Consider the following 17,259-nt stretch of genomic DNA (forward strand, 5'->3'; position numbering starts at 1 on the left):
CTACGTTCAGGCTAGTAGCCAATAGCTTTGGTCTAGGAATTTGATCTGAGCATGCGTGGCACTTTGTCCGATCGGAATTCTCTACACATGATCGGACAAAGTCCGATCGGAGCATGTTGTCAGAAAATTATATAGACAAGTTGGAAAACTTGGTCCGTCGGATACTCTGATGGAAACAGTCCGATGGAGCCCACACACTGTCGGATTATCCGACAACACGGTCCTATCGGACATTGTTCATCGGAATATCCGACCGTGTGTACAAGGACTAACACCCACCTTCACCCCGTCTCCCAGAAGGCATCAGGGGGGAGGAGGGGCCGGACACTGGAAGTGGGAGCAGATACCTGGATTTGGCAGGTATCCACTCCCCCTCCTCCCTGAAAGGTGTCAAATGTGGAACCGGAGGGGAGGAGAAATCAGATCCATGGAAGTTCCATTTCTGGGTGCAACGCCACTTTAAGGATTAATAAGGAGTTAAATCGAAAAACAAAATTTTTGTAGGAACTGACATTTTGTGAAGCTCAAAGGACAATCCTTTGGTTTGCACATATGCACCAGTTATACAATCCTACTTGCGGCCTTCCTTCATACAGAAGATTCCTAGTGCTCCCAGGACATCCAGGAGGACCTGACTGCAGGACCATTAGTTTGACCACAGGGTACCTGAGAGCACTGACCGCAGGAGAGGGTCCCTACCCAGTTGTGCTCTTCTACCACAGCACCAAGGTGGGAGCCCACAGGGTCAATTAACATGCATTTATGGTCATATGACAAAATGTAAAGTCCTATATTTATTTCTATATTGCATTTAAATTATTTCTAGACTACTCCTGTTAATCAGAGCGATCTTGAAGTTTGCAAACTTACTTTGTGAAGATCCTCACATTTTATTGCTTGAATTCTGTGAAATGTAGTCACTGTGCCCTGTTTATAGTCAACAGGTTGATGTTTTATAGCACCAATTTCATGTACATAGTCCAGTTCTACATTATTTTTATATTGTTTCTGTGTCCTTTTACATATCTATATTGATTACGTGCAAAGATGGTGTGAACTCTGTTCTACATGTTTTCCCTATGCAAAATCAATGACATTACATTGAACACTTGGGGAACACGTGGGAATAAAAATTGTACTGTAGGAAACGTATATTGTTGATTGGTTGCTATTTTATTTAGTTATTACAGGTACTTATATAGTGCTATGGCCAACAATTGTTTTACTTACAAGCCACCATCACCCTTAGGCTCAAAATACATGTAATAGTCTGACTGTACAATTTTGATACACTCAACTTTAGATCCATCAAAATATTTAATACAGAGACCTAAACTGTCCAATTCAATTTGTATCAGGCAGGCTCTTGCACTACAAACATGTTAAGGGAAACGGTTTAATCAGATTGTAACACATATTTTTATGTAAGGTAAAGAAAAAAAAGAGGAGGAAAAAATGCACTGGACTGCATCAAGAAAAAGCACTGGAACGCATTAAAAACGCACATACAGAAAAGCATCTGAAACGTATCCGGACTGCGTTTCTATGTTGTGAACACCTTAGTGTGTTTTGATATCTTAGTTTAAAAACAGAGCCTGTGAATCCAAAGGCTAATGTTAACCACTCGCCGACCACCTCATGTATGAGTACGGCGGCAAACTAGCTCTCCAGTGCCGCATCACATACCTAGTATACGATTCGACATGTCTGGATATAGGGGTGCACGCACAGCACAAGCCAATCAGTGTGTGCCGGGCAATGGATGACCACCAGCACCTGCTGATTGCTGAGGAGAGAGACAGAAGAGACAGAACAGAGCTCTACCTTTAAACAAGGCAGAGCTCTGTCCTGTCAGTGGGGATGTGCTAGATTTTATTCCCTGCAAAGCAGGGAATAAAATCCAGCACATCACTTATTAAAAGCACCAGATATTAAAGACAAAAACACTGGTTAGGCACACATTTAACCCTTTGATCACCCTAAATGTGTCCTTTTAGGACTTTAGGTATGATAACGTGGTCCCAATCACAGGGATAGGTTCAAGGCTGGAGGTAATCTCTGAAAACATCCACAGCTTCAGAATCCAACCACCGGTACCGAGAATATCATAAAAAAGGAGGAAAAAAGTGCTCCATATAGTGCAGATCAGCCAATAATGTTTTATTGGAAAATTTCTCGCAGTCAAGGAGACATAAAGCGGATACAATAGTATAATAAAAAATAGCATAAAAACATTTTAAAAAGCAGTATGGGACTCTCAGATAGCCATCCCTATGCGTTTCGACTCAAACGGTTATCAACAAGGGTATCCGATGTGGCTGATTGGCTGATCTGCACTATATGGAGCACTTTTTTCCTCCTTTTTTATGATATTCTCGTTACTGGTGAACACTGACGGGTTGGATTCTGAAGCTGTGGATGTTTTCAAAGATTACCTCCGGCCATGAACCTATCCCTGTGATTGGGACCGCGTCATCATACCTAAAGACAACCATCTGGCACCTTGGTATCATAGCCAAAGACAACTACTCATGCGCATTTGACCCAGTGCCATATGGTACGTGTCCACCTCTGCTGGTAAGAGTACCTCATTGAGTGTTTTTAAGCATTGATGTTCTCCGTGTCACAAACATCACATCCTTGTGTAGTCATCATCTCCAAGACACCACGGTTGATCCTCATTCGGATTTAAATCCTTCAGATTGACTCACATTTACCAGTTTTACATTGGTCATTGGACTTTCCCCTGCACATTGCACATTACTGTTCACTTTGTGACTTTTATTCATTTTTCACATGGCTATTACAAGCCTTAGCGCTACACATTTTTTACTTGTTAAAGCAATAAATGGCAATTAGTGACAATAAAAGTAACACCAGTGAGTACATGCAATAGGCAGGCAGTAGCAGAAAAACTCTGGATAGCCGCACACCGGAAAAAGGCTTAAAATCCTGTTTTTTTTTTTAAATAAAAAATTGGGGGTCACATCACATCAAATAATCCACAGCAAAGGAAAAGGGTACAAAAATACTGACGTGTTTCGCACTGGAATCAGTGCTTACTCATAGCTCAACTCAACTCAAGCTATGAGTAAGCACTGATTCCAGTGCGAAACATGTCAGCATTTTTGTACCCTTTTCCTTTGCTGTGGATTATTTGATGTGATGTGACCCCCTATTTTTTATAAAAATACAGGATTTTAAGCCTTTTTCCGGTGTGCGGCTATCCAGAGTTTTTCTGCTACTGCCTGCCTATTGCGTATGTATTAGCCAGCACGTGGGGCTCCTTGTTAGGAAGAAGGACATCCGCCCTGGAGGGCTATCCTGGTGTGGTGGTTCTCTTTCTTTACCAGTGAGTACATGGTTAAACATTAATAAGCAAATCTTTAACCACTTCAGCCCCGGAAGGATTTACCCCCTTCCTGACCAGAGCACTTTTTGCGATTCGGCACTGCGTCGCTTTAACTGACAAGTTGTACCCAAACAAAATTGACGTCATTTTTTTCACACAAATAGAGCTTTCTTTTGGTGGTATTTGATCACCCCTGCGGTTTTTATTTTTTGCGCTATAAACAATAAAAGAGCGACAATTTTGAAAAAAAAAAAACGCATTCTTTTTTACTTTGTGCTATAATAAATATCCCCCAAAAATATCTAAAAAAAACATTTATTCCCTCAGTTTAGGCCGATATGTATTCTTCGACATATTTTTGTTAAAAAAAAATTGCATTAAGAGTTTATTGATTGGTTTTTGCAAAAGTTATACCGTCTACAAAATAGGGGATAGATTTATGGCATTTTTATTAAATAATTATTTTTTTTACTAGTAATGGCAGCGATCAGCGATTTTCATTGTGGCTGTGACATTATGGCGGACACATCGGACAATTTTGACACTTTTTTTGGACCATTAGCATTAATACAGTGATCAATGCTATAAAATTGCATTGATTACTGTAAGAATTTCACTGGCAGTGAAGGGGTTAACCACTGGGGGGCGGGGAGGGGTTAAGTGGGTCCTGGGGAGTGTTTCTAACTGTCTGGGGGATGGGCTAGCAGTGACACTGATGACAGGGAGCAGACGATCGGTGTCCTGTCACTAGGCAGAACGTGGAGATGCTGTTTACATCGGCATCTCCCCATTCTTCAGCTCCCTGAGATGATCACGAGTATCCCTCATGGAGCTCGCAGCAGGCACACATGCGCACAGTGGGAAATTCAAAGTAACGTATGGGTCCGTTACTTTGCCCAGCCATGCCATTTTGCCGACGTATATCTACAGAAGCCGGTCAGCATGTGGTTAAGCAAGCTAATGATAATAGTAGATATTAATATCACTAAAGGGAAACCCCGGACCATCCTATATTACCAGTGTCCTAAAAGGCAGGCCTCGCACTATCTTCACTGGCACGTTGGAGCTCTAAGAACAAGGGTCCTTTGATGTAACAGAGTGATAAGGAACAGGGTAAGATAGCTGTCTTGTGATATAACACTCCTCTACATGATCTGGGTAATAGATGTCTGTGCACAGTGTTCAAATGTGTAATTTCTAAAAGGCAATGAAATTCCCAGGAAAAAGCCCTCATCAATTCTGTATATGTTCAGGGATCCTCTGAAGAGCGATAAAACGATTCTCCTAATCACAGATGTATTTCAATGGCGTTCAGGCTGTTGAATCAGCCAATTCTGTGGCATACAGTGTTGCTGCAGAGCGTCCTTCTGAAAGCAGATGTTGCCTGACCCTCTAGATTGGAGCTGCAGACTGTGTGCCCCTTGGTAGGCCGCAATCCCTTCACACAGCAACAGGATGGTGTTCTCACAATGGGATCCAGGAAGTAACCACACTTGGGCCTTGTCTGCAGATCATTTTATATCCTCTCCCATCAATCCTCTGCTTTTCATGCACTGTAGGCTGAGTTTTGTAGTTCTGTGCCTTTAAAAATCAGTCATCAGCTTTGTGCTGGGACTTCATATTCCAGACTACTTGTCTTGCTGCTTGTTAAAGCCCCATTCATTGGTTCCTGTAACTGCTCCTACAATTGGCTTCCTTCCTCCTGCCAATAGGAACACAGGGGAGGAACACACTAGCCTCTGTGTGTGTGAGAAGAGAGGAGGGCGGGTGAAAAGCCCATGCAGCTCTCTCCCTCATGGGATTCAATCAGCCTGGAGAGGTACCTGCTACACAAACAATATACACTTATTGGGATTTTTTTTTCTACCAAAAATATGTAGCAGAATGCATATTGGCCTAAATTGATGAAGATATTTAGTTTTTTTTTAATTGGATATGTTTATAACAAAAAGTAATTTTTTTTACAATTGCCTGCCTTTTTTTGTTTATAGCGCAAAAAACGAACAAAAAAAAACCTCAGTGGTGATGAAGTACCAACAAAAGAAAGCTCTATTTGTTCTGGTCATGAAGGAAATTTCTGGAGATCAAATGGTTAAAGTGGTCGTAAACCTCAGACATAAAATATGAACAAATATACCGTAATGTGTACTTGTCTCAATTAGAAGTGTAATTTCTGTGTGCTGCTTCATTCCTCTGCTACCAGCATAAGTTACGTCTGACAAGTTTTCCTGAAACCAAGAGAAAAAAGGTGACAAGGGAGGAATCTCCAGCTGATTGACAGCCTCAGCTCTGTTCCTGTGTCTTGTGTGAAGGGGTGTGTCCCTTCCTTCCAATCAGCTCTCACTGATCTCCTCACTGAGCTCTGCAGTGTGTAACTTCAGCTCCCAGACTCCTGCTTTCTGAAATCTCAGACCAGCTTTATAAATTCTGGACTTTGTTAGCTGTAGAGAAGAGAAGACTGCAGATAGGCAGATACAAGTTATGTAGGAGGATTTGTTTCATCTCTGTGCATCACCTGAGATCAGTCACTTCACTGGGTATATGAGAGGGTTTACAACCACTTTAAGTATATGTTAAGTATTTTATTTGATCATACTATCACTTTGACATTCTTTTTCATTTGTATATTTCAGATTTGGTAAAGCGGATAGCATTACAGAAGTTTGGATCATCTCGCAGTGACTATCAAAAGGTAATCTGAAACTATTTTTACTCAAGTTATGTAGCAATGTTAAAAAGTAGCAAGACCTTTTGCATACCTCCCATCTTTCTAAGATGAGAAATATGGACACCCTTCAGTACAGACTAGATTGCTGACACCAGCAGACACTCAGAGAAGGGAGAGGATGGAAGAGAGGACACAAGAGACAGAGAGCAGAGCTGCGGATGACAGAGGCAGGTACTGACTCAGCAGCCCTGATAGATTGGAGTCAGTGTAGGGGGGGGGGGGTGCAGGTAGAAACTGGCAGGATCAGACAGGTATTACAGGTGATACAGGGGGCCAAATGACACAACACAAGTACTGTGCTGTATAGCATGCTTTATACAAGACTATGCCAGTCCCTCTATTAGAGGCTGTCATAGCACACTGTGTAAGTTGTTTTTAAAAACTAGTGTTGTAAATACCGAATTTCAGCTCCGAGGGATGTCTTCTGTGGGAGGGGCCGTGATCTCCCTCTGACATCTGTTGGGGAGATCACGTGACCGCTCCTCCCCTCTTCAGAAGCCATCCATCGAAGCTGTAAAGCGGCCGCAAGTCACGTGACCGGCCTGAAGACAGCTGAAATTTGGTATTTACAACACTCGTTTTTAAAAAAACAACTTACACAGTGTGCTATGCCAGCCTGTAATACAGGGGCTGGTGATGACAAATTTAAGTTTTTATTTTAGAATAATAGCGACGGGGGGGAGGGGACCAGAGATAGACACAGAGAGGAGGATGACATGCAGGACGGAGGTGATGAGGGGGTGAGGGAAAAGAGAGAGGAGAGCAGGCAGCGTATGATGGAGGGACGCTCTTTGACCGCAGTGATCAGGGCGGAGCAGCCCTAGTTATAGTAGTCTATTTAGAGAGGGGATACAGAAAGTGCAATGTCCAGGATTTTTTTTTTTTTAGAGGGGGACAGATTACACAGCACAAGCACTGTGCTGTTCTGCTTTAAGGGACCAAGATCTGTATTTATTAATTTTTTGGGGTTTACAAACACTTAAAGGTACAGGATCAGCTTTTTGGGGTTTTTTTGGGTTAACAAATGCTTTAATGGAACAGGACCTGTTTGTTAACCCAAAAAAACCCCCCAAAAAACACTTTAATGCCAAACTCCAGCTCATGATTTATAATCGATTACAACATAAATTTTTTTTTGGGATAAAGGTTTTGTGTGAATAAATAAAATCTGATAATTTTAATTAACCCTGCTAGTGTTAATTGGTGTTTCATCCATGCAAACTGATACACTCTGCTGGAGGGTTTGTGCTCTGAAAAACAATCGTATTTCTTGCTGAATTGCCAGATGAAAATAGACGAAAGCCTGAAAAAGGAAAATGAATGCAGCCATCACATCTACGAATTGGAAAGTTGAAATATAATAAATGTTTGCTTTGAGTTTAATACTGCTTTAAAATAATGCAAGAGGGTTTTTCTGTGTGAAGGTCTGCTTTAAAGTGGTTGTAAACCCTTACAGACCACTTTTCCCTACAGGTAAACCTATAATAAGGCTTACCTGTAGGTACTGGAAATATCTTCTAAACCTGTACGGTTTAGAAGATAAACTGCGGTAGGAACCTGGCTGTGAAGACGCAAAGTTTCACCGTCTGGTTCCCTTAACAGCAATGGCGGCGGCATCACCTGACAGCTGATGGAAACATCAACTGGGCTGCTGACATCCCTGGATTCCAGGGCAGGTAAGTGTCCTAATATTAAAAGTCAGCAGCTATAGTATGTGTATGTTTTTGGAGTGGTGGCTGGGGTGGCGGAAATCCACTTTAAAACTGGTGCATCCTTACAACACATGTTTTAGTGCAAGCCGTGTAGGAAGGGAATTCCCCTCACCTTTCAAAGATAGTATTCCATCCAGTTCTGGTCACCAATCCTCAGGAGGGAGGTGCGGGAACCAGAGACCAGAGAAGGGCAAAAAAGTTAATAAAGGGACTGGAGGACCTCCATTACAAGGAACGACTACAACCACTAAACTTATTCTCTCTGAAGAAGAGATGCTCGACATACAAATACCTCAATGGCAAGTCTGGCATAAGGAATAAACTATTCAGTCTATGGGAGTGTAGGAAGACACGGGGCCACGCAATGGGACTAGAGGAGAAGCGGTTTAACCTTAAACTACGTAGTGGGTTTTTCACTGTCAGGGCAGTAAGGATATCCCAACCATGACTCTACCTGCCTGAAGTTTGCATGTTCTCCCTGTGCCTGCGTGGGTTTCCTCCGGGTACTCCGGTTTCCTCCCACACTCCAAAGACATGCTGGTAGGTTAATTGGCTTCTGTCCAAAATTGGCCCTAGTATATGAATGGGGACCTTGGATTGTGGGCTCCTTGAGGGTAGGGACATATGTGAGTGTGCAATGTACAGGGATAGGGACAATTGTAGACACTCACTCAGGTTGAACTGGATGGACTGGTGTCTTTATTCAACCATACTAACTATGTAACTATATGTAACTATGATGTGGAATTTACTTCCACAATCGGTGGTGTCAGCAGGAAGTATTGGTAGTTTTAAAAAAACTCTTGGATGTGTATCTTAGCGAGTACAGTACAAAGGGATACGGGGAATTATTAGGAACACACACAGCTACACAGGTTAAGCTGGATGGACTGGGGTCTTTATTCAGCATTACCAACTATGTAACTATGTAAGTCTGTTCACTTCCTGTTGTGTCTCCAGGATGGGAAGTGAAGGAAAATCTTTGCAATGGCAAAAACAAAAAGAAACTGTGATATTAACAGTTACCTATTCAATGCAAAATTTCAGAAAAACTTGGCTTTGTCTTCTCAAAAGCCTTTAGTAGTCCATGGAGCATCTTTATTTTAAGAAATGACATGCCGTGTTTTTTTTTTCACTTATTTCTTTAATATTATCTGAGACTTTGGCTTCTTCATTCCATGCTTTCCGCATCTGCTGTGACTGGCACAGCCGGAGAATGTTGTCCTGACTTTGCAGGTAATCTTTTCTAGTGACATTGTACACCAGAAGCATTCATTAGTATGTCTGATGCCATCTAGAGCTCTGTCAGTTTGATACTGTTTTGGATGCAATTGAGATCTTGCGTTATTTGTTTGAAATGTCTGGTCACCCAAGAGAGGTCTGTATAAAACACAATATGCACAGCACGAGCTCAGGCAAGGAATTCTGAGTTATTGTCTGCAATGCCAAAATGTCCACATATTTCACAATTTCCCTATTTTTACCAAGACAGTTGACTTCCTTATAAAAACATGCTTGTTGCTGGGCTATTATGCTGACCCCCTCACTGCAATATATTTTAGTTAATGACCCCAAACAAGATTGCAACCAGTTAAAGTGTTACTAAACCCAGGACCCTGATTCACTATATCTGGTCTCCCACAGTACGCAGAACATGGAAAGGCAATTATTTCAGTAAATATAAACTGCTAAATACCTTTTCTCATCAGCAGTATGTAGCAGTCTTGTGACTTCTATCAGTGTCTGGTTAAAGCTTGTCGGAGGAGTTATTCTCCTCTGACTGTCTATGACCCCTGACCCTTTGTCTGGACAGTGCTGATCACATGCACCCCCCCCCCCCCAAAAAAAAAATAAACTCTTTAGCAATACACACCAAACTGAGCATGTACAGAGTGCCTCCTAGGGCTCTGTACTATCAGCAGATGGTTTGGGGGCAATAAAACAAGGGGAGGATCAGAGAAGACAGGATCAAGCAGCCTTTTTACACAACACAATGCAGAGGATACTGATTGAGTATACCAAGCATGCTATACTGCATATACAGACTGATTTTACTGTTGTGGGTTTAGTAACACTTTAAGTCCAAGTAAAGTAAGAAAGAACTTCTAAAAGCTGGCTTTGGGTGAGCATGACAGCCAAACAGTTAGCATTTAAAAATGTGAATAGTAGTGGTAGGCCACATTTTTTTTTTCAGCCTTCCTCACACCTGCTGAGGAATCCGTAGACACTGGATACAACGGCTCATAACACACAGAAATTTAGTGAGGCATTTGCTATGTTGTGAGCTGTTTTCTGGGAAGAATGATGTCGGTGGAATCTATCAGGCATTGATCCTGCATTGCTAGATATCTTCCACCAGAAGAAATCTGAAAACATTAAACATCTTAGTACAAGTGCGACTTGGATGCGTTTTCGCCTAACATTTGAATGTGACCGGCTCTCAATGGAGCTGGTTCATACATGTCCAGAACGGCCACGGTGCGGTTTTGAAAAGGGTCCTGTGTGTTTTTGGGTCCATTTCAGGTGCAAATTCAGGTAAAGATTTGCACCTGAATTGGTGAACAGAAATGCACAGACCGCAAACCGCAGAACAGACATGTATGAACCCAGCCTGAGACATTACTGAGATCCTAAGATTACATTAAAGGTCTGCGAGACAAGGCCAGAATGCAAAGATAATGTGATTATTAAAATTATACACAATGCTATACCAATTACATTATATCACATAAATTGATTTATTTTAACCCTTTTGTGACCAAGAGTTATTGATACCTAGATCCAGTCTAAATTTAGCAGTGTCAGTATGCATGGTTAACTTGATAATAACAGTTTAATATTTATGGCTAATGTGGCTATATCTAACTATTTAGTTTTTTTTTTTTCCCCCAAGGACCTATAAGGCTTTTATTTTGATACACTATTTAATAAATACTATACTCTGTTTTTTATTATAGGCTGATATAAGAAAAAAAAATGTTCACATAATTTTTATAGTGCAGTAATTGTATGTTACGATTACGATATTAAACAGAGACATAACGCCATCTGCAGGCTGCTGCAGCCCCACGGTAATCTGTAAAGTTTGTAAGCAAACATGAGAGCCTGCATGTGGTTGGCATGTCATAGGGAGCTTCTGCGCACACTGCTAGCTGTGAAATGAAGAACGTAGATAAAGTTTCTTCACCATGGGCCATCAAGCTTACGATAGTTAATCTGCTAAATACAGTTGGGAAGAAGTTAAAGCAAAATAATTTTTCTGTTCTGGGCGTGTAGTAGGCCTAATACAGTTTTATCATCCTTTATTTACTGGTTTCAGTAAAATAGCATGGTCTTATTTGTCCATGTGTCTTGATCCATGTAGGGTGAATGCGTCTCAATGTCAATTTACAGGAATGTAAATGCTGCCTACAAAAATAAAATTGTGTACATGCACTGCCTAACTTCCGAATAAGGTGAGGGGTGGATGCCGTGTTTTGTGCTGGGGAAGCCATAGTGACTGACCAAGAAAATCTATCCTGGCCAATCAAATTTGTATTGAACAGACCCATTGACCAGAGTCATGGAGATACCTAAAAACACAGCAGTATTTCCTGATCCAGTCTTAAAAGATGGAATAGAGGAATATTCTCTAACGCCTGTAAATACATAAATACTTACATCTGCAAATCATATTTTAGACTGTAACATAGGAAAACCCAGATTTGAGTTTTCATGGCTTCTTTAAAAATATGCCTTTTCGCAGATATAGGTCATGAAGAACACTAAAGGACAAAACTGATTCCAAGACAGAATAATAAAATAATAATTACAATCACCTTAATTTAAACAATGACACAGTACAGAGACAAAATGTCTGGAGAGTGTCCAAATGTCTATTAGAGATTATAGTGCTGCCACTAATTTGTTATACTGCCAATATGAATTATTTTTGACAGTGCTGAATCATTCATGACCTTCTCATCCAGCTGAAGGAGATGTCTGCAGAGCAGGGTGTATGGAGTCCGGGGATGGCTCAATAAAGTTTAAATTAGGCTAAAATTACCTGTTTAAATCACTGATTTATTGTGCCTATCAACCGCAAGAGGTTATAGTACTTCCCTAAGCTGAGATGCAGCTAGACATTATTGGGACAATCACCCGTAGCCAAATCCTCTTTCTGCATCAGTGTGCTTTGTGGGAGGGGGTACTGAGTCCCTCTGTATGTCTGTACTGGTAGTATAAAAGCTCTGAACTGGCCCAATTTGGCGAGGCTCTACTGGACAAAAAGCCTTTCCTTCACAAAGGTCAAAAGCCAACCAATAGTCCAAGTTGGAAGCCTCTACTGTCCTCTGAGGCTCCCATATTGGCTAATGAATAGCGGGGGTGGTACTTGGCTCAGAACTAGAGTATGGGAGAAATCAAGGCCTTGCTTGATTGGTTTGTACACAGCTACAACCTGACAGGATAGTTTAATGTCCAAGACTCTGAAAGTATTGAACAGTATGAAAATACTTTTGTGTGTGGTGAGCCTCATGTATGCCATGTGGTGGAAAGGAAAGTGTCTTTATACCATTCGTTTAGCGTGACAGCTGAATTTGTATTCATTATGAATGCCAGCTAAGATCTTTTGCTATACTTATTATACATTGAGGCACCATGTGAAAGTAAAATAAATGCACCAAAAATGGCAAAATTAATTACCATCAAATAACGTACCGCCCTTCATTTCAGAGCAGTAATAATTACAGGAGGAACTCGGCAGATGCCCAAGACAGTGCCATAAAGAGACAGCATGAAAAATGTTTTTTCATCCAAGCATTGTTTAAAGCTCAACTCTAGCCAAACTTTTGTTTTTAGTCTTGGATAGACTTGATAAAAATCAATAATGTCAAGATTGCATTGTTGTCCATGGCCTAGTTAGGGAAATTTGCCTAATTTTTTTTGTCCCCTGTGACTGCCAATGACAGTAGGATAGAAAATGATGGGATCTATAGCCACTGGGACAAGAAGGACCTAACGGAGGTTTTAACCCCCCCCCCCCAGTCCATTATCAGGCCCTTTGGGTCTGGTATAAATATTAAGAAGAACCCTGTACCAAAATTTTTTAAAAAATTGCGTGAGGGTCCCCCCAAAATCCATACCAGGCCCTACAGGTCTGGTATGGATTATAAGGGGAACCCTGAGCCAAAATTAAAAAAAAAAGGGCATGAGGCATGGGGCCCCCCCAAAATCCATACCAGACCCTTATCCAAGCACGTAACCTGGCAGACTGCAGAAAAAGGGGGGACCAGAGAGTCCTCCCCCGAACCGTACCAAGCCACATACCCTCAACATGGGGAGGGTGTTTTGGGGTCTCCCCAAAACACCTTGTCCCCATGTTGATGGGGACAAGGGCCTCTTCCCCACAACCCTTGCCAGGTGATTGTGGGGGTCTGCGGGTGGGGGGCTTATCAGAATCTGGAAGCCCCCTTTAACAAGGGGAACCCAGATCCCACCCCCCCCCCATGCGAATGAGTATTGGGTACATTGTACCCCTACACATTCATCAAAAAAGTGTAAAAAATTACAGTAGACAGTTTGGGACAATTCCTTTATTTTAAGAAAAACAAAAAAATGAAGAACTCCACCCGATGGGAGGCATCCCGCCGACTGCAGCCTTTTTGCAATGACAGCTGTTATATAGCTGAGGGTGGGGCCACCAGTGATTTAAACAGATGACCCCGCCCCCTCTGACGTTATGTGACGCCACATGGCATCCGAAGGGGGTGGGGTCACCCGTTTATGTCTGTTTATGGTGGCCCAGCCCTCAGCAATATAACAGCTGTCATCGCAAAAAGGCTGCAGTCGGCAGGAAGCCTCCCATCGAGGCAGAGTTTTTCCGGTTTTTTTTTCTCGGGTCATCGGCGCTGTGAGCGAAGGTGATTAATAAAGGAATTGTCCCAAACTGTCTACTGTAATTTTTACTTTTTTTAAATTTTTTTTGGTGAATGTGTAGGAGTACAATGTACCCGATACCCATTCACATAGGGGGGGCTGGGATCTGGGGTCCCCTTGTTAAATGGGGCTTCCACAGACCTCCACAACACCCTCCCCATGTTGAGGGCATGTGACCTGGTATGGTGCAGGAGGGGGGCGCCCCACCTTTTCTTTCAGCCTGCCAGGTTGCATGCTCGAATAAGGGTCTGGTATGGATTTAAGGGGGACCCCCACGGGATTTTCTTTTAATTTTGGATCAGGATTCCCCTTAAAACCCATACCAAACCTGAAGGGCCTGGTATGGTTTTTGGGGGGACCCACATGCCATGTTTTTTTCATTTTGGCGCAGGGTTCCTCTTAAAATCCATACCCGACATGAAGGGCCTAATATGGATTTTGGGGGGACCTTCATGCAATTTTTTTTTTACATTTTGGTGCAGGGGTTCCCCTTAATATTCCTACCAGACCCAAAGAGCCTTTTTTTTTCCAGTGATTTTTATCTATATTGCTGGGATCCGACAATAAATTGCAGCCGCGAGCACTTTTAAATTACATTTTTTTCCTTTAGAAATGTAATTTTGCTGTGGTAATGTTATAAACATGGGAAAGATGCGCTACTTTACCGGCAGACTAAGGACACCCCAGACACGATATTTAAAGGAATATTTCATTTTTATTGTTTCACTTTAAGCATTATTAAAATCACTGCTCCTGAAAAAACGTCAGTTTTTAAAACTTTTTTTTTTACATTGGCACAGGTCCCCAAACACTTTTTATGACAATATCTTGCATATAAGCCTTTAAAATGAGCACTTTTGATTTTTTCATGTTCATGTCCCATAGACTTTACCAGTGTTTGCACAAATTTTTTGTCTTTTCTGGTGCGAACCAGACTGGGGAGTGTTCGGCTCATCCCTATTAATCTACACTAGAGAAATAAATGAGAGCATGTGGTTACTGCAGGTAGCACTCTGGGTTCTACAAGACTATTTCGTACTTGAGATTCATTGTAATTTTGTTATTGTACTGCTGTTTCAGACAATACACTATGAAATTGGTTTCATTGTGGCCACAGCCCTGGGGGTCCTGTTTTTCCTGCTTATGCCCTTGGTGGGGCTATGCTTCTGCATGTGTCGCTGTTGTGAGAACTGTGGCGGGGAGATGCACCAGAGACAAAAGAAGAATGCAGACTGTAAAAGAGGCTGCTTCGCCACCTTCCTGTTCGTGACATCTCTGCTAATAAGGTAAGCTGTACCTGAACGCTCAGCTAATGAATGCTGGCCATAGGTGTGATATTAGAATGGAACTGTCAGTGGCCTTACTTATGTAACTCCCCACAAACTCTTGGGAAAATAACAGCACAGGCTTGTGTATGCGGAAAAATGATTGTACTATAAAGCTTCCTTAATTACCTTAAAATATTGTGAGTATTATTTTTTTATTTTTTTTTTAAACAAATACTTTCTCTTGAGGTAATGTTGTGCACACAATACATGTACAGGTGGTCCGCAAGTTACAAACATCCGACTTACATACGACTCATACTTACAAACGGAGGGAGACAACAGGAAAAAAGAGGAAATCTATCCCTAGGAAGGGAAATTCACTCCTGTAATGCCCCGTACACACAAGCGGAATTTCCATTGGAAAAAACTTGGATGGTTATTCTGACAGAATTCCAGTAAAGCTTGGCTTGCATACTCACGGTCACACAAAAGTTGTCTGAACTTTCGACCGTCAAGAACCCAGTGACGTACAACATTACGACAAGCTGAGAAAATGAATGCAATACTTTAGAGCGTGCGTTGAATTGTTTCCGAGCATGTGTAGGAATTTTGCGCGTCGGAATTGGTACAGACGATCAAAATTTCCGATAGAAACTTTTTCCGACTGAAAAATTTATAACCTGCTCTCAATCTTTTGCTAGAGGGAATTCCACCAGCAGAAGTCCGATGGAGCATACACACAGTCGGAAATTCCGACCAAAAGCTCACATCGGACTTTTTCTGGCTGAATTTTCAATCGTGTGTACGGGGCATAAGAGTTATCATGGGAACAAGGTGTGTCCACTGAAGCTTTATCACCAATCCTTGTTTTCACAACCCAAAATTTTCTAAATCCAAATGTCACAGGGGCAGAAAGTGAGATGAAATCTTCTGAGCAGAAGCACAGACAGCAAAACAAACATTACAGGGGTGTTAACTCTTCCCTATGCTATCCAAAAAGCGTAAAAACATTTTTTTTGGCTGGAGTTACACTTAAAAAATGTACCTGTTATCACTTCCATACAAATTCAACTTAAAGCGGCGTTCCACCCTAAAGTGGAACTTTTGCTCATCGGAACCTTCCCCCTCTCCGGTGTCACATTTGGCACCTTTCAGGGGGGAGGGGGGTGCAGATACCTGTCTAAGATGGGTATTTGTACCCACTTCCGGGCATAGACTCCCACGGGGGTCTATGCCGTTTCCTGTCCCGCCGCGCTGTCTGCTGGGACACACACGGGTCCCAGAGACAGCGCGGACCATTCCTAGTGCGCTGCGTGACTCGCGCAAGGGCAGTAGGGAACTGGGAAGTGAAGCCGCAACACTTCACTTCCTGATTCCCTCACCTAGAATGGCGGCTGCAGCAGCCGAGACCCGAGCGATCGATTGGTCTCGGCTGCCGACATCGCTGGACCCTGGGACAGGTGAGTGTCTATTTATTAAAAGTCAGCAGCTGTAGTATTTAGAGCTGCTGGCTTTTAATATTTTTTTTGTAGGTGGAATCCCTCTTTAAGAACAAACCTACAGAACTGTATGTTGTTTGTAACCCGGGGGCTGCCTGTATAGCAATTATACAATATGCATTACATGACATCTTTGGTACAAATTTGTGTTCTGTGGACAGATTCTCCCACCTGAGCTGTGGATCTCTGCAGCTCCTCCAGAGTTACCATGGCTGCTTCTCTAATGGTGGACGGCCATATCTTGATAGGTTTGCAGTTGTGCTATACTCTTTCCATTTTCGAATGATGGATTGAACAATACTCTGTGAGATATTAAAAGCTTGGGATATTTTTTTAATAACCTAACCCTGCTTTAAACTTCTCCACAACTTTATCCCTGACCTGTCTGGTGTGTTCCTTGGCCTTCATAATGCTGTTTGTTCATTAAGATCCTCTAAAAAAAAAAACCTCTGAGGGCTTCACAGAACAGCTGTATTTATAATGAGATTAAATTACACACATCATGGACTCTATTTACTAATTAGGTGACTTCTAAATGCAATTGGTTCCACTAGATTTTAGCTAGGTGTATCATTGTAAATGGGGCTGAATACAAATGCATGCCACACTTTTCAGATATTTATTTGTAAAACACTTTGAAAAACATTTATTATTTTCCTTCCACTTCACAATTATGTGCCACATTGTGTTGGTCATGTGTGTGTATATAAAATATGGCTGAAACTGCATAGAGTTGGTAATTAAAATCTGTCTAAAACAACATGCTATCTAAGGCTCGGTTCAC

General features: G+C 41.9%; 1 protein-coding gene across 14 annotated transcripts in view; it reads left to right on the forward strand.

The window, feature by feature from the left end:
* PROM1 (prominin 1) overlaps positions 1 to 17,259 on the forward strand; it is a 377,121-nt gene that overhangs the window by 178,252 nt on the left and 181,610 nt on the right. For 11 of the 14 annotated variants that reach the window (XR_013272366.1, XR_013272373.1, XR_013272375.1 and 8 more), the window contains exons 3-5: positions 5,986 to 6,044; positions 9,002 to 9,028; positions 14,789 to 14,994. Coding sequence is in view for 4 of the 14 variants with exons in the window: in XM_077477743.1 (XP_077333869.1) it covers positions 5,986 to 6,044; positions 9,002 to 9,028; positions 14,789 to 14,994 (292 nt within the window). In the remaining 10 variants the exon portion in view is untranslated. The remainder of the gene's footprint in view (positions 1 to 5,985; positions 6,045 to 9,001; positions 9,029 to 14,788; positions 14,995 to 17,259) is intronic. The other 3 variants (XR_013272370.1, XR_013272372.1, XR_013272374.1) reach the window with 1 other exon arrangement.

Source organism: Lithobates pipiens, unplaced genomic scaffold (genome assembly GCF_037356315.1).
Source record: "Lithobates pipiens isolate NorthernLeopardFrog02 unplaced genomic scaffold, aLitPip1_a1.2 Scaffold_13, whole genome shotgun sequence".
NCBI lineage: Eukaryota > Metazoa > Chordata > Amphibia > Anura > Ranidae > Lithobates > Lithobates pipiens.